Source organism: Drosophila willistoni, chromosome 3R, assembly GCF_018902025.1.
Source record: "Drosophila willistoni isolate 14030-0811.24 chromosome 3R, UCI_dwil_1.1, whole genome shotgun sequence".
NCBI lineage: Eukaryota > Metazoa > Arthropoda > Insecta > Diptera > Drosophilidae > Drosophila > Drosophila willistoni.
Window position 1 is genome coordinate 26,019,091 of NC_061086.1, and position 16,039 is coordinate 26,035,129.

The window sequence follows — 16,039 nt, forward strand, 5'->3', positions numbered from 1 at the left end:
AACGAGAACTAGAAAACTCTTATGACAATCTTATCGTATATCAAAACAAAGCGAAACCAGATTTCTACGCAGTGACCTTTCGCTGGGGGCGGCGAGGTGGGGCAAGGGCGGAGATTCGATTAAGGTTAACCTACTCGGTTATCGGTTATGAGCTATTAAGAGTCCTCAACGCTGGCTAAGATCCATTCAATTGATCTCAATTAATTGGCCATCGAGTGAGGTAAGGCTAAGTAAATATCTATCAATGTACGTCAATCGGCGATCAATAGAATGACAATGATCGAGCATTGCAAAGGGAACTGGAAAGGGTATTCAACTAAGCTGGGATTCTTACATATCCCTTAGTGCAAACGACCTTCTAGTTAGTGAAGTTTGTTTCCGGCATACTCATTTTACTATGCTTCTATTAACTAAGTTTGTTGTTTGTTTAATTATTGTTTAAATTTTCTCATGCATTCTAATCAAATGTGTGTAGAATTTACCTCTATTCAACTATGAAAATTGCACTGACATGAGTCTCTCACTCTCTAACGGAATTTGGATAAGTAACAGAGGGTGGAGGAGGAGGAGGAGGGCATTTGGTTGAACGATTGTAATTAGAGATCTCTGTTCGTTGGCATATTTGAGCGCATTTGGGGCGTGGGTGTGGCACTGACGCACGTGATCCTATTGATGGGTTTTACGGTTTACAGCACAATGGAGCAGAGCACAGCAGAGCAGAGGTGCATATACTTGGAGCTCAGCCCACACCCTATACCCAGACACACTTTCACTTTGAATTCAAGTAGATCTACCCGCTGCCGATCGGCTAAATCTATAATTCAATTACTATAAATAGTCACACAGCTAGTTGAGTTAATTTAACTTGGAATGGGACAAAGTTACATGATCTATTATTATATGATTATAATTATGGTTTAGATCATCTCTAATACATATATGCATGTATATGGACTACCTCTCTCAGGGTTCTCTATTGAATTCAATTTTCTAAAGATGGCAGGCAATTTGTGATTCTGGCGTTGGCGATATTTTACTTAAGTGAATGATTACCCACAAAACGAGCTTAAAGATTATTATGCAAAAAGAAAAAGTGTTTTTTTTTTATACTTGTATTCAAAAATCTAGGCATCAATTTAATAAAAGAGATTTATTATGGCGTTTACGACTCGTCTGCGACTTGACTGGACTGGACTGACTGACTGAATAGCAAATGACAAAAGAATTAGACGAGATTCTAGTCTCCAGACACACAAAATTATGCTCTCTCTCTTTCTCTCTAAGAGACTGAACGATTGTAGCCTATGTTGAGGATAAAAATGATTCCCAGAACGAATACACTATAGAATGTAACATTGTAGAGATTAAGGCGACTGAGCAGGCCTCTTACACGACCCACATTGACGCCGGCATACTGATCCTTTTCATCTACATCCATCATATCCTTCCAGCTGACTACCTGAGGCCGAATCACGAAGAGGGCACTAACAGCTGCCCGTACTCCGCTCTGCACAGCTCCGCCCATCAAATTGCGATAGTAGGTACCAACGGCTGCCGAACTGGACCAGATCACCCGATGCCAGGGTGTGATTTGTGGACTATGAAGGGCCATATTCAACTCAAAAGTACTCTGCTGATATTCCAATGGGTGTTGCATCTCATCGCCAAAGTATTCAGACACCAAATCGAGTACAGTTTGCTTCACCTCGTCCACTTCGTCCTGAGTATGCATCATGTAGCCACGGTAAATGCCCGATCGACACTCACGGCCACACACAAGGGGCTCAGAGCTCAAAAAGTGGCCGGAATAACCCTGGGAGCGCCAATAGGATTTCGGATATCGCATATAGAACTGAGTGATGACACGTCGAGGCTTTTGATAAGCTTTCACCGTCTGCTGGAATTCCTTTGGCAATGGCGGATTAAACTCTAACTTTTGTACCTTATTCCATGGTATGGCCAGTATCACAGTCTGTGCCGTATGTTTCATTCCCAGTGAATCGCTCACCTCCACATAGTTCTTGAAGTGATCCACCCTAGTAGCCCGACAGTTCATTACCATGTCGGCGAATTTGATTTTTTCCATAATATTATCAACTAGTTTTCTGGTCGAGAACTCAAACAGTGAGCTGGGAAATGTAAAGTACCTGTCAAAAAAGTCGAATTAGCCAAGAGTCAAAAGGTCTCAATGGTCACCCACAAATCTATTAGCATGCGCAATCCTCCACATGAACTGCACACGACCATAAACTCATCATAATCCACATCGCTGGGATTGGCGCCACAGGCGATTTCCACCACATTGAACATGAAGAAACGCGACTTGTTGAAGAACAGATTATTGCAAATATGTCTTTCCATAGTAGGACCCCGATTACGCAAGCTGCAGAATCAAAATCAAAGAATTAAACAGATTTCGCAAAGTTTCAAACAACGAGTAACCAACTTGAATTTCTTCGAACCGAACTTCTTCATGCGAATCTCCAACATATTTATGTAACGCCACAACTCAAATCTGGCCGGTAAGGAGGTCAGACCTCGATCCAGATCCCAGCAACGTCTCAGAGAATCGCTGCTAAAATCTGGCACATAGCGATGTGGCAAGACCTGAACATACGTCAGGAAAGTAATCATCTGGTCCTGGTCGCTGTTCACGAATCGGTTACCACTCTCGCCCAACTGACCACCGGGCATCGGATTCTCATCAATAATTTTCATTTTAAGGGATTGCTCTTTGGAGAGTATCTTCACGGCCGAAGCAAGACCTGACAGACCAGCGCCCACAATAAGCACATCGAGCTCTGGAGTTTGTGTACCGAAAGGCAGGTCCATATCTCATTTCAAAATGGTCATTTTCTGTGTACACACAACCGGAAAAAAAATATAACAAAATACACAAAAATTATGAATAATTTTACAAAGGTATTTCAACTAACAATATACATACATCTATATGAAACCGACTTTATAGAGTTCGGAATAAGTAATTATGTGTGTAATAGTTTTTTAACATGGAAAACTTATACTATATATTCCAGCCAATTAAAGTTTTACAGGAACTTTACAGTTTGAAGATTTTAGCGGGGGAAAACGAAATATGTAGCATACTTTTCAGCATCGTTTTTTGTTCTTCTCTAAACTAATCAGTAAGATTTGAAAAAAATCAAAACTCATTTACATATATAATCGCACGATGAAACTTCTTTATTTTATTAAAAACTCTACACGGAAAACAATTCAATTAATTATGTTTGAAATAGTTACAAACTTTTACTCCTTCTTGTTTATTATTTTTACAGTTGGGCCTGCTGATGCTTTCGGGTGGCTTGAATCTCCTTATACAACGAGTAAATGCCATACAAGATATATAAACCAAACACTAGAAGATAAAATCCATGAAATATGAAAAAGAAAGAAAAAACTTAGACAAACTTACGCCAAGAAGGAATAACTAAGAGAAGCAATATCATTACGGAACATTTTGTCGATTGATTTACATTAATATTAAAATCTATCTCGTATCCCATAACAGTTGAAGACTGAAATATTATATATATCAATTGGATTCCAAAAATTATCAACCAGGGCAGTAATAAGAGATGACGTTGCTGCAATTACATTTGTTAGATTACAAGTTTTTATAAAATAAACAAATATTTTTAATTTACCATTTTGATGCCTAAGATCATCATGAAACCACTCTGAAGTTTTACAAAAACGATTGCCAAAACAATTAGCATAAAAACCTCACCTATAACAGGAATATAAATTAACTATCGTGTCTCCTCTCTATCCGATTATCAGTTTCTTACCATACGCCACATAATCAATTACGAAAAACAGAAGCAATGCCAAGAGTAAGGTATTTACAACGATATCGATCCCACCGAATACATAGCCAGCGGTTTTTAACCGCATGCAGCACATTCTCTTTAACATTCTGATTTGATAAGCTGATCCTGACTAAAGAGGGGATTAAACAATCTTCTCAAGTCGACACTTGTACTACAAATAAGAAAAACTATTACAGAATAGAAATTCAGAGAAAAGTTATACACCAGAGGCCAACTAAATAGCCACGCTTGTGGAGTAGATTACAAAAATGTATATTAATTGATTAGATGTAGTTAGCTCGAGTTGAGGCCCTCTGAATGATTAACAATTCCGATAAATTGATTGTATGTAACTGCCCTTTGCTGTAATTTAGTTGGAATCGTGGTTCTCTGTTAAACCAGTTTGTTAGAGAGAGACAGTGCATGTAGTGAATCATTTTAATCATCATCATTTGAATTGAAAATTCCCTGAATGATTATAATTATAATAATAATTGTCATAATTATAAAATAAACCTATAATGTTTGGATCATTGTCATAGTACTTACCCTTATATCTTGAAGAATTCTTGTTGTCAGATATTTAAAAAATATTTTAAAATTATATCTAAGACCTCCCACATTTAGAAAATGCTTGAACCTTATCAAATTAAATTTCAACTTGTAATCTTACACAAAGTCAGTAAGAATAAATAAAATTTGTGGCATACTTTTCAGCATTGAAATTTTGTTTCTCTCCATAATGTAAAATATTAAAAAGCAAATATATCAAATACGTAAATACGTATAAAAAAATATTCCAAATTCTTTCACTTTTATTATTAACAATTAATATTAATAAATACTTTTATCCTAATATTCGTAACTCGCTGAGAAATATGAGGAACTGAAAGCGAAAAAATTCAATTAACAGTGGATAACATATTAAAACAAATCCAAAATTTCGTTTAAATATAACTTAACCCATTATTTTCCTGATTAACTAGACTTGCAGAATATATAACAATGAATTAATGTAGTACACAAGTTTTACATCTTGTTAACTCCTTCTAAGTAAAATTTAAAGTCAATCCGGCTTTCTTTTCAGTACCGTTCGTTGCCCATATCAATAATTAACACAAGCATTAAAAATTGTTGATAAGACAAGACAATTGACAACAGGTGACGCATTTCACAATTCTTAAACAAATTTCAAACTACACAATGATTATATGAGCTTATGAGGTTATGGGCAAACAACTTGATTTCCGTTCTGGTCAACAACACGTTATAGAAAAGATATAACTGGAAAACAGATCTTAGTTCTAGTCGAGACAATTCCTGAGTATTATCAAATAAAGTATGAATTATTAAACACTTTATGTTTCTTCTTGTTTGTTAGATAATGTGCATTGGACGTATGAGAATTGGGCCTGCTGCTCCTCTCGAATGGCCTGAATCTCCTTATAAAGTGAGTACATGCCGTAGAAAATATATAAGCCGAGAACTAGAAGACATTAACAATAAAATGTAGAAACTTAAAACAAGTTTTGATCTCAAACTTACGCCATGAAGGAATAACAATAAGCAACAAAAATAATAGTTTTATTTCTGGGGACCGATTAGCATTGAACACAAACTCAAGTCCCATTATAACGGAAGAACAGAAGACAAATGCTATCAATAGAATGCCATAAAGTACTAGCCAAGGAAGTAGGAAACGATGGCGTTGCTGTAAGAATAAATTAAAATGTCAAACATTAATATTTCCAATGTTTATATATAATTTGCAACTTACCTTTTTGATACCCAACAACAGCAGAACGGCAATCAGAATTTTTGTGGAAATTAATGTCACTACAAGAAGACTAAATTCCACTGCGCAATAAAAATAATATACTTTCTGTACTATATTCTTTGATATTGAGTTTCTTACCAGGTGCCTCATATTCTGGATCAAACAAGCAAATAACAAAAATTATGAATGCCATGATGTTACCAATAATATCAATCCAACCGAAAACATTGCCAGCGGTTTTTAACCGCATACAGAGAAGTCTGTCCAACATGATATAAAGATCAGTTGATCCTGACTGAAGCGGGGATTGAACAACCTGCTCAAGTCGGCACTCGTACTACAAATAAAGAGAGTTTCAAAATATTGAGAGCTGAATCTCTACAGTCGGCAAAACCGTACACCAAAGGCCAACAGTTTAGGGACATTTGCGAAAAATGCAAACCATGTTTTCTAATAAAATGGCAAGAAAGGAATATTATTTAGCCAAAGTTGAAATTTGTATTAAATAGCACTGTATTTTGTCCTTATTTGTAAGTATTTATTTAATTTGGATATTTTGTTTGCACTGTTTTTCCGCAAATATCCTTTGCTGTAACTGAGAATAAAGCATTTTTCCCATTAAACCTGTTTATTAAAGAGAAGCAAATGCAGATTCTCAGTATTTACTGTGAGTCATATAAAAAGAAATTTATATATATACAGATGTTTATTTTGTTTTCGTCTTGCAATTGCAAATTCTGCGTACATATAGAAATGTATATCAATAAAGAGAATATAATATACATATATACAGACAAGATTATCTCTTTTACGTATTGAATTGTTGTTATTGTGGGATAACCAGACAATTAACTTTACAATTAAGGTTGATAGCTTAGAAAATATGTCCTCGAAGTGAAATTTCCAAGGATAAAAAATATATATTTTATTTTCTTTGATGGTTCAACTGTATTTTTGTTTTTATTTAAGGAAGAATTGAAACTTACCAGTTCTTTAATTACCAATAAATTTGCACAAATTATTAATTAATTAATTAGTTCAATCCTCTTTAATTCGAAATAACAATGAAACCAAAAAGTCTTTTTGTAAACAAACATTAATTTTATTTTATAAACATTATAAACATTTCTGATACAAAACAAAGCGTTTTAGCATTTTTTAGCACATTTTCATTTTCAGTTTTCGGCTAATGAAAAAAAACTGTTTGCTCTGACATTCAATTTTCGCTCATGGCCAATTTATCGTTATGTTTATTCAAAAAAATATATAAAAAGATTGATATACAATCAATATACTTTAGATGCATTTAAGTACGTTAAAACGAATGTAAAAATTATTCAAATGGTCAATTTAATCGATTCTCATAATACTTATGTAAATTAAAATAGAAATGCAAACAGAAAATGTTTAACCCCAAGTTAAGAATTAGTTTGATCTGCCATTGAGCATATTTTTCATCTCCTCACCCCCTTCCTCGGCCACAATGCATGCCTGGCGTTTCTTGCCAAAATTCTCCCCATCCTCAATGGTCTCTGGCATGGGTTTATTGAGGGTTTCGGGCAAAAGTAGCGACAGCAGACCAGCCGTTAACGAGAGTGCCCCACAAATAATTAGGGGCAACGGCTGCCAGATTTCCCCCAATAGTTTCAGATAAGGAGCTATTATTCCACCCACACGAGCCACCATTGAGGATGTACCCAAACCCACATTCCGCACCACTGTCGGAAACTGTTCCGATGAGAATATATACACAGTGCCATAGGATGAGGTGATGGCCATTTTGCCCACCATGGCACAGACTATAATCAGCCAGTTCATGTCCCGGGGCACAATTATGGTCAGCAGTAGACTGATACCAGATACAACCATAGCGCCGCAAAGAATGGTTCGGCGACCCCAGCAATTGAGTGTGAAAAGCAAGAAAGTGTAACCAGGAATCTCAACAGCTCCTGTGATTAGGAAATTGAGCAACTGATTGCCCCCCAAGTTGTTGGTGTTCCACGAGAGGCCATAGTACACGGTGGCATTGACAAACCAATCAAAAAAGATTAACAAAGTTTTGCGACGTAAGTTTGGATAACGTAAAAGATCCAAAACGGATGGGACAGGCTTCGATGCGGTCAGCTCGGCCTGTTTCTTCTTCTCGGCCACTTCTTCGACCAACTGCTCATAAATCTCGCTTGGAATTTCCACTTTATTGACTTTGGCTGCTTTCCTAATAATAACAAATGCCTCATCTTGGCGCCCCTTTGACAGCAGCCAGCGTGCCGACTCAGGTATGAGCCAATAATAACAAAGAAACAATAAACCAGGCAAGGAAAGAGCAATCTGTAGCCAACGCCAATCTCGTATAAAGTAGGCAAATGCCGCCGTTAACATAAATCCAACTGAGAAGAACATTTGCATGAATACGCCAGCAAAAAGACGTTTGGAGGAACCCACCATTTCCATTGCTATTACATAGGCCACCAAAAAGAACCCAGATGTGGTTGCCCCAACAACCATGCGCCCAATCGTATAGCTAAAGTACTCGGGAGCCACACCAACGAGTATGCCAAAGACCACCTGAATGACCAATGCCGCAAAGAAAGTGGGCTTACGTCCCACTCTATCAGACATTTGGCCAAAAACGAAGCTCCCAAAGAGTACGCCCACCATGAACAATGAATCACTGGTGGCACTCATCAGGCTGCGATTACAAACCAAGTCCCACTCGCTGACGGCACTGTTCAGATACCTGCTCTGATCGTAGAGATAACGAGACGAACACTCCAATGTGCCGTTTTGGGTGAAGGGTTCACTTCCATTGAGATAATCCTCGTTGTAAGCGACATTGTAATACTCGCAGGTAGACAGTTTGCCTGTTACTCCATCTACCGGATAGGCTAAGGACCATTTCTCCTGCGGCAGGGATGAAAATTGAACCGTTTCTCCATTCTCAAACGGCAGCTGGCAACGAAAATCAGGACGAGCTAGCAGAAACACGCCAGCCAACTTATGAAAAGCGCAAACTATGGTCGGAAAACAGAGAAGCAAATGTATACGCCTCTGATAGCGACCAAAATCGCCAAGGTACTTGATGACATCATCGTAGCCCATTTTGGAAAATTTTTCGTTTGTTGTTTGTTGTTTGCGGCTTACTTCACAAAATGTTTCCTCGGAGTGTGGGTTTGAGTGGCTTCAGCAACTTGGCTAACTCTTTTTTTGCTTATTCAACAAACAAAATCAAAAATAAATTAATACCTTTGAACAGAATATTTTCAGTGGCCGTTCAGTTTTATTGAATTCATGCGCGAACAACCGTTCGCCATGGAATAACGCTAACAATAGAAGCAGCTGTTAAAATGTTATAGGAGAGTTCATTCTCTTTGTCAAAGAGAACGTCAATAGTTGGTGAGAGATATCGGAAAATAAACTATGTAGTAACCAAACATTTTATCAGCATTACATACACATACGTACGTTTATATACTGAATACTGATTTCATTATTTATGACATTAAACTGATATTGAGTTTTAAGACACAAGAGAGGGAAAATTCCTAGGCAGAGAGAAATGTAAGCCTCTAAAGAGAAACCGATTAGTGGCAAATGCATGAGAATAAATTAATCCGATGAGAACATATATGAGGAAATTCCCAATACTCAACCAGAGCGGCAAGTATTATTTTAATATACATAAACCAAAAAATAAAGTCAAAAACTAATTTCGCATGCTCTCATTAAAATGTTTTGAAGCATATTGTAGCCTACTTTTAGGCAGAAATTTGTATGCTAAGTGAATTTTGTATATCTTTTAGATAAAAATATACAACATACGGCGAGGAGATATACAAAGAGTAATTAACTCTAATGGCAATGGGAAAATGTATAAGGAACTTTATTTAATTAAGTATAATTAAGTCTTAAATTAAGCTACAGACAGAGTTTAGAGCACAAGAAGGTTCGGTGAACCCAGAAACCTAGAATAAATGATAATAATGATATTTGTAGAAACCAAAAAAAGTATTTATCACTTATGTTTGAAATATTATACAATACATTTTAAGAACATTTTATGAATGAAAATCAAAGTTATATGCAAAATGCAAAGCTCTTTCCATATGCTTTCTTCAAAGCCTTAATATAAGAACAAGATATGGATATATTTTTGTTATCAGCGACACATTTTCGATAAGAATCGAACGTCAATGATGATAATTTAATGAGTTTCAGTTCAATGTTAGTATGTCTGATAAGGCCAACATCCCGCTACTCACTCTCTTCCTCCCTCTCACTCCCTTTCTCTCAGTCTAAGTGCAATTGTTGCACTCTCTTATCAATTGAGACCATTTAGACCTAATTTCGGAATAGACCAACAGCTATTAGCTTATCAACATGCTTCAAGCTAATTAAACAGAACAAAAAAAAAGACAAGGCACAAATTATATATACATTATTTTTTTTTCTATTTTTAATAAACAAAGTTTAACAATAAAGTTCATTGGTTCTTCATCGAGACAAAACAAAAGCCAATGACATTTTTATTACAATTTTTCATATGGCTTCTTTATAATGAAATAGTTGGGAAATCAAAATGGAACATCATGCTTAATGAATGAGTGGAAATACTTCTGAAATGTCTGAGTCGGTCGCAATTTGTTTAAATTCGTTGTTTGCTCAATTGAGAGGCGTCATTTGTGTTTATTGTCAGCAATTAGCTGGCCTTTCCGTTAAGCATGCCACTCAGTTCTTCCTGCATCTGTCCCGTCTCAGCAGCTGCTTGAGGCTGCTGCTTCTTGCCAAAGTTCTCGCCATCCTCAATGGTCTCTGGCAGCGGTTTGTTGTGCGTCTCAGGCAGCAGGAGAGAGAGGAAGCCAGCGGTTAGAGAAAGTGCCCCGCAAATGATCAGGGGTAGCGGCTGCCAGATTTCGCCCAAAAGCTTAAGATAGGGTGCCAGAATACCACCCACACGAGCCATCATTGATGAAGCACCTAAGGCCACATTGCGCACCACAGTTGGGAATTGTTCGGCGGAGAAAATGTAAATTGTACCATAGGATGAGGTGATGGCCATTTTGCCAATCATGGCAAAGACTATAATCAGCCAGTTCATGTCACTAGGCACAATTATGGTCAGCAGGAGGCTGATGCCGGCCACAACCATTGTGCCACACAGAATGGTGCGACGACCCCAGCGATTCAGGGTGAAAAGCAGCAGAGTATAGGCTGGGATCTCAACTGCTCCAGAGATCATAAAGTTGACTAATTGATTCCCTCCCAGATTGTTTGTATTCCACGAGAGACCATAGTAGACGCCACTGTTGACAAACCAATCGAAAAAGATCAGCAGGGTTTTGCGGCGAAGATTCGGATAACGCAAAAGATCCAGTACAGAAGCTGCTGGCTGAGACGAGGCCAATTCGTCTTGTTTCTTCTTCTCTGCCACCTCCTCGACTAATTGATCGTAGATCTGGCTTGGAATTTCTACTTTATTGACTTTGGCTGCCTTTTCAATAATCACAAACGATTCTTCTTTCCGTCCCTTGCTAAGCAGCCAACGTGCCGACTCGGGCACAAGCCAATAATAACAAAGGAAAACCAATCCTGGAAGAGTCAGAGCTATCTGTAGCCAACGCCAATCGTGGATAAAGTAAGCAAAGAGCGGAATCAGCATGAAACCTATAGAGAAAAACATTTGCATCACTGTTCCAGCAAACAGACGATACGAGGGTCCAACCATTTCCAAGGCTATAACATACGCCACCAGAAAGACACCCGAAGTGGTTGCTCCCACAATCATTCGCGAAATCGTATAGGTAAAGTACTCGGGGGACAGAGCAGCCAAAACGCCAAAGATTAACTGAATCACCAATGAGGCAAAAAATGTTGGCTTACGTCCCAGTTTGTCCGACATCTGGCCAAAGCCAAAGCTTCCCAGTAGTACGCCCAACATAAACAACGAATCACTAGAGGCACTCATCAAGCTGCGTTGGCAAACCATATCCCACTCAGTGACTGCACTATTCAGATACTTGCTCTGATCGTACAGATAACGTGATGAGCACTCTACTGTACCGTTCTGGGTGAAGGGTTCACTGCCACTGAGATAGTCCTCTGTATAGGCCACATTGTAGTACTCGCAGGTTGATATTTTGCCCGTCACACTGTCTTTTGGATAAGCAAGATACCATTTCTCCTCTGGCAAGGATAAGAATTGTGCCGTTTCATCATTCTCAAAGGGCAGCTGGCAACGAAAGTCTGGACGAGCCAAGAGGAACACGCCAGCCAATTTATGAAAGGCACAAACAATTGCCGGCAGACAGAGAAGAAAATAGATGCGTTTCTGATAGCGACCAAATTCGCCCAGGTGGGTAATGACGTCGTCGTAGCCCATTTTAGATTACAAAACTTAATCGTTGACACTTTGCACTTATCACACACGCAAAACTCGTCTCGTACGATCGCGTCGTATGAGCAATTTATGCAGGTGTTGCGTATACGCCACTTGTGCCCAAAATGTAACTAGTTTTTGGAATTTGTCAAGTCTGAGGTCAGGCCTCGTCTCTAGGCCTTTTCCACTTTGATTTGAATTGAGTTCAATTTTCGAGCTACGAGTTTTGGAGCGCTCGATCAACCGCTCACTAGCTACACCCATGCACGACTAACTGCTAGAGGCACACAGGGTGCGTTCTTTAGCCTCTGTTTCGACTGTGATTATGATGATTGTCTGAGTCTGAGTGCGACTCTCTCGCTTGCACATTATCAATCTAGGGGTTGGTTGTAGGAACCAATTTTTAACTATTACCGATGATCAGTTGCAATTTGAAAGAGAATGGTAACCAGGGGACAGATACTGCAGCTGCTGCTTAAGATGTCTTAAGGAACACCAGAACTCCCAATATACATATGTGGCCTGACCCAATCCCTCTCTTTTTATCGGTCAACCCGTCTCTCCGAGTAACACAATCTCTTAATTCTCTCACAGAGCGTTTTATATTTTTCTTGTATTCGCGATTTGATTTTCTGTTATCTATCAATGGTTTGTAAATCACTTTTATGTGGAAACACGCGACTTATTTGTGAAGCAAACGAGCAAAATAAACTATATACTAAATCGAATTAAGGATACCTAGTACTAGTATTAAGTTAATTACTTTCCAAACTCTGAGTTTGAAGTAAATCCATTTAAAATATATTTAAAAATATTTATCAATAAATACATATGAAATATTGTATGAAAATAAATTGTTTAAATTTAAATTTAGTTTTTTTTTAGAATACTAAAACTATAAAAAACATATATTAGGCCTAATTTGAATATTTTCCACTTTTATAGATGCATATAAATCGTATATTCAATTACAAGTATGTCAAATGTTCAAGAACAAAGTAATAAATTGTCACATAACAAGTTTTGCTTTGGAAAGATTTAAGTAAAGCCAATTGAAAGCAATTTATATATGTATTTGTTTGCAAGTCGTTAGCTGTTACTATATGTGTTCTGTATGTAAATTCAGAAGCTAAAATTAGTATTTTTTTGTTGTGTTTATTTGAGCAGCACACTTGGCAATCTCGTGATTTTAGCATTAACTAAATACCAGTCTCGTGTTTTGTTTTGAAGTGGGTGATGATAAGGAAAAACGGAAACACGTTTGACACTTTGGACACTTTGGACTAGCGCCATCCGGGTTGACAATGGGTCAAATAAAAATAAGGTTACTCGATTTATAAGTTAATACAATTTTTCTTTATTCTCAAAATACAATTTACTGGAATAGATGAGAAAGAATAATAATAATCCTAAAGAAAATAGATGCCAACCAAACATTAAGTTAGATAGAGGGCCTGGCTAAATGCTAAATAAATTTTATCTAAGAGATTTTTTTTAGGTAATTTGTATAATACTTTGTCTTTTGGTTGAAAATTGTTTAATCGTCATAGGTTTAAAGTTATCCCTGCACAGAAATGTATTCTTTTTATGATTTCCTTTGAATTAGGTTTTTGCTAGTTCTTGTGGCCATTGGCAAGGCCGTTGGCAGCTTTGAGTGGCTGAGCCTCCAAACTGTTGGTGTCGTACATCTCTCGTCCCGTCTCCAGATAGACATTACCCTTGGTCTGTTTGCCGAAATTCTCACCATCGGCTATGGTCTCCAGAGTCGGCTTGTTGTGGGTCTCGGGTAGCAACAGGGAAAGTAGGCCAGCACTCAGCGAGAGAGCGCCGCAGACAACCAATGGCAATGGGGTCCATATGTTGCTCAAGACATTAAGAAATGGCGCCAACATGTTGCTTATGCGAGCCACCATTGAGGCAGCACCCAAACCCACATTACGCACCACAGTGGGAAACTGTTCGGCAGAGAATATGTACACTGTGCCATAGGAGGCGGTTATGGCCAGCTTCCCGAGCATTGCGCATGCGACTATCATCCAATTTAGGTCCTCAGGAATGACACTGGTAAGCAACAGGCTGATGCCGGCCATCAGCATGCAACCGCAGAGAATGGACCGACGACCCCACCTGTTGAGGGTGAGCAATAGGAATATGTAGGCAGGAATCTCGACGGCGCCAGAAATCAAAAAGTTAAGTAATACATTGCCACCCAAGTTGTTGGTGTTCCACGAGAGTCCATAATATACACCACTTGTGACCAGCCAGTCAAAGAACAGGATTAAAGTCTTGCGACGCAAGTTGGGATAACGAAACAGATCCCATATTGATGGTGGCTTCTCTTGATGCTCCTGGTCAATTGGCTTGGCATTCGGCATCTCTGACTCACCCTCATCGAGCAGTGTGCTCAAGGCCTCATAGGTAACTTCCACACGATTAAAACGAGCCGCTCTCTGGATATTAGCTATGGCGCACTCCTTGCGTCCCTTAGAGAGAAGCCAACGAGCCGATTCGGGTATGACCCAGTAGTAGCACAAAAATATTAAGCCCGGCAACGTTAAAGCAATCTGCAAATTTCGCCAGTCGTGCACAAAATATGCAAATACAGCCGTCAGCATATAACCGAGCGAGAAGAACATACACACAAAGATGCCGGCAAAGAGTCGTTTGCTTGGACCCACCATTTCCATGGCAATGACATAGGCCACCAAAAATACACCTGATGTAGTGGCTCCCACCATTAGACGGGCCAGTGTGTAGGTGAAATATTCAGGAGCCATGGCCACAAGAAGACCAAAGACCACCTGGATGACCAGCGAGGCAAAAAAGATGGGTTTCCTTCCGTATTTGTCACTCAATTGGCCAAATACGAAACTGCCGAGAAGTACGCCCAACATAAACAACGAATCACTGGTGGCCGCCATGAATCCTCGGCCACAGACAAGATTCCATTCGGTCACTGCACTATTCAGATATTTGCTCTGATCGTAGATGTAGCTACTGCAACTATGGGTTGAGTTTCCAATCCGTGTCCAACTGCCATTATGATATTCCACTTCATATGACTCACAGGCGCCCGCCGATTTGGGTGGATAAGCTATTTGCCATTGTTCCGGTGACAGCTCATACTCACTACCCACGGCAGTTTCCGCAGACGCCAGGTCAAAGGGCAAGGCACATCGAAAGTCCGGCTTGGCGAGAAGAAAGACTCCAGCCAATTTGTGAAATGCCACAGGAATGGAGGTAAGACATATCAATAGATATATAATCATTTGATAACGTCCAAAATCTCCAACCACACTAATAGCCTCATCGTAGCCCATTTCAATAACCCCGAGCACAAGGTTCTATGTCGTGTGATGTCTGTCCGTTCAATACGAAATCTTTTTTCACTAAAGCGGCAACTTGGTTGACGTGTACTTTGGTCGGATGTCGAGGCAATACTGACTGAAGCACTGAGCACTGAGGCTAGCTAGCTTGCCGGCAGTATGCGTAAAGCAATTATCATCTAACACGTGTTTGCCAAAAAAAACAACCAAGAGCAACAACAATATAAAACTAAATAATTAATGCGAAATCCGAATCGAAAACCGCAACGAAACCAATTCGGAACTTTTTCGTTGGACTCAGCTGACTATATGATGATGATGATGCGTCACCTTCCGCTAACCGAACAGAACTGAGGGAAAAAGAGTCGCAGCAACAGAAATTGCATTTGCAGACGGAGGGAAAAACATGGCCAACAGAAAGCAGAATGAACTATAATATCTAGATACAAATGTGTGTATATGTGCCTGGCCATCTAACAATAAGATACTCGAGGAGACGAAGACGAATGTGTGTCGGCTGTTCGGTTCTCTCTCCCACCCATTTTCGTCTTCCATGTCGCTGTTTCTCTCCGCTCTCTCTCTCTTTCTCTCTCTCGGTGTTCCTCTCTGGGCCTGGAAAGAATTGAGTATTTGGCTTTTGCCGGTTAGTTTTACCAAGTTTCAAATTCAACAGAAAAAGGCAGGCGATAGGTTTCAGTTTGCCGGCAATAACAAACACAGACAATGAGTT

General features: G+C 38.9%; 5 protein-coding genes across 6 annotated transcripts; all 5 read right to left on the minus strand.

Annotated features, from left to right (window-relative positions):
* Window positions 1–1,131: 1,131 nt before the first annotated feature.
* On the minus strand, window positions 1,132–2,910 carry LOC6647825 (putative flavin-containing monoamine oxidase AofH). The gene is made up of 3 exons (XM_002069802.3): window positions 2,447–2,910; window positions 2,201–2,383; window positions 1,132–2,147 (listed from the first exon to the last, which is right to left on the minus strand). Exons 1-3 carry the CDS (start codon window positions 2,830–2,832, stop codon window positions 1,280–1,282), a joined length of 1,437 nt encoding a protein of 478 aa, XP_002069838.1. The 5' UTR covers window positions 2,833–2,910; the 3' UTR covers window positions 1,132–1,279.
* Window positions 2,911–3,193: 283 nt separating this feature from the next.
* On the minus strand, window positions 3,194–3,980 carry LOC111519203. Its single transcript, XM_023178738.2, has 4 exons — window positions 3,813–3,980; window positions 3,669–3,751; window positions 3,437–3,608; window positions 3,194–3,379 (listed from the first exon to the last, which is right to left on the minus strand). Exons 1-4 carry the CDS (start codon window positions 3,937–3,939, stop codon window positions 3,294–3,296), a joined length of 468 nt encoding a protein of 155 aa, XP_023034506.1. The 5' UTR covers window positions 3,940–3,980; the 3' UTR covers window positions 3,194–3,293.
* Window positions 3,981–4,710: 730 nt separating this feature from the next.
* On the minus strand, window positions 4,711–8,877 carry LOC111519189 (organic cation transporter protein-like). Of its 2 annotated transcripts, none has more exons than XM_047013691.1 (5): window positions 6,597–8,877; window positions 5,749–5,947; window positions 5,611–5,680; window positions 5,379–5,544; window positions 4,711–5,319 (listed from the first exon to the last, which is right to left on the minus strand). In XM_047013691.1, exon 1 carries the CDS (start codon window positions 8,707–8,709, stop codon window positions 7,036–7,038), a length of 1,674 nt encoding a protein of 557 aa, XP_046869647.1. In that variant the 5' UTR covers window positions 8,710–8,877; the 3' UTR covers window positions 4,711–5,319; window positions 5,379–5,544; window positions 5,611–5,680; window positions 5,749–5,947; window positions 6,597–7,035. The 2 variants fall into 2 exon arrangements, with proteins under 2 accessions (XP_046869647.1, XP_023034401.2); XM_023178633.2 differs by having other exon boundaries at window positions 5,611–5,690.
* A 1,217-nt stretch (window positions 8,878–10,094) lies between these two features.
* On the minus strand, window positions 10,095–12,253 carry LOC6647823 (organic cation transporter protein). Its single transcript, XM_002069800.4, has one exon. The coding sequence runs from the start codon at window positions 11,984–11,986 to the stop codon at window positions 10,307–10,309; it is 1,680 nt and encodes a 559-aa protein (XP_002069836.1). The 5' UTR covers window positions 11,987–12,253; the 3' UTR covers window positions 10,095–10,306.
* Window positions 12,254–13,352: 1,099 nt separating this feature from the next.
* Window positions 13,353–15,992, minus strand: LOC6647822 (organic cation transporter-like protein). Its single transcript, XM_002069799.4, has one exon. The coding sequence runs from the start codon at window positions 15,301–15,303 to the stop codon at window positions 13,597–13,599; it is 1,707 nt and encodes a 568-aa protein (XP_002069835.1). The 5' UTR covers window positions 15,304–15,992; the 3' UTR covers window positions 13,353–13,596.
* Between the last annotated feature and the right edge of the window lie 47 nt (window positions 15,993–16,039).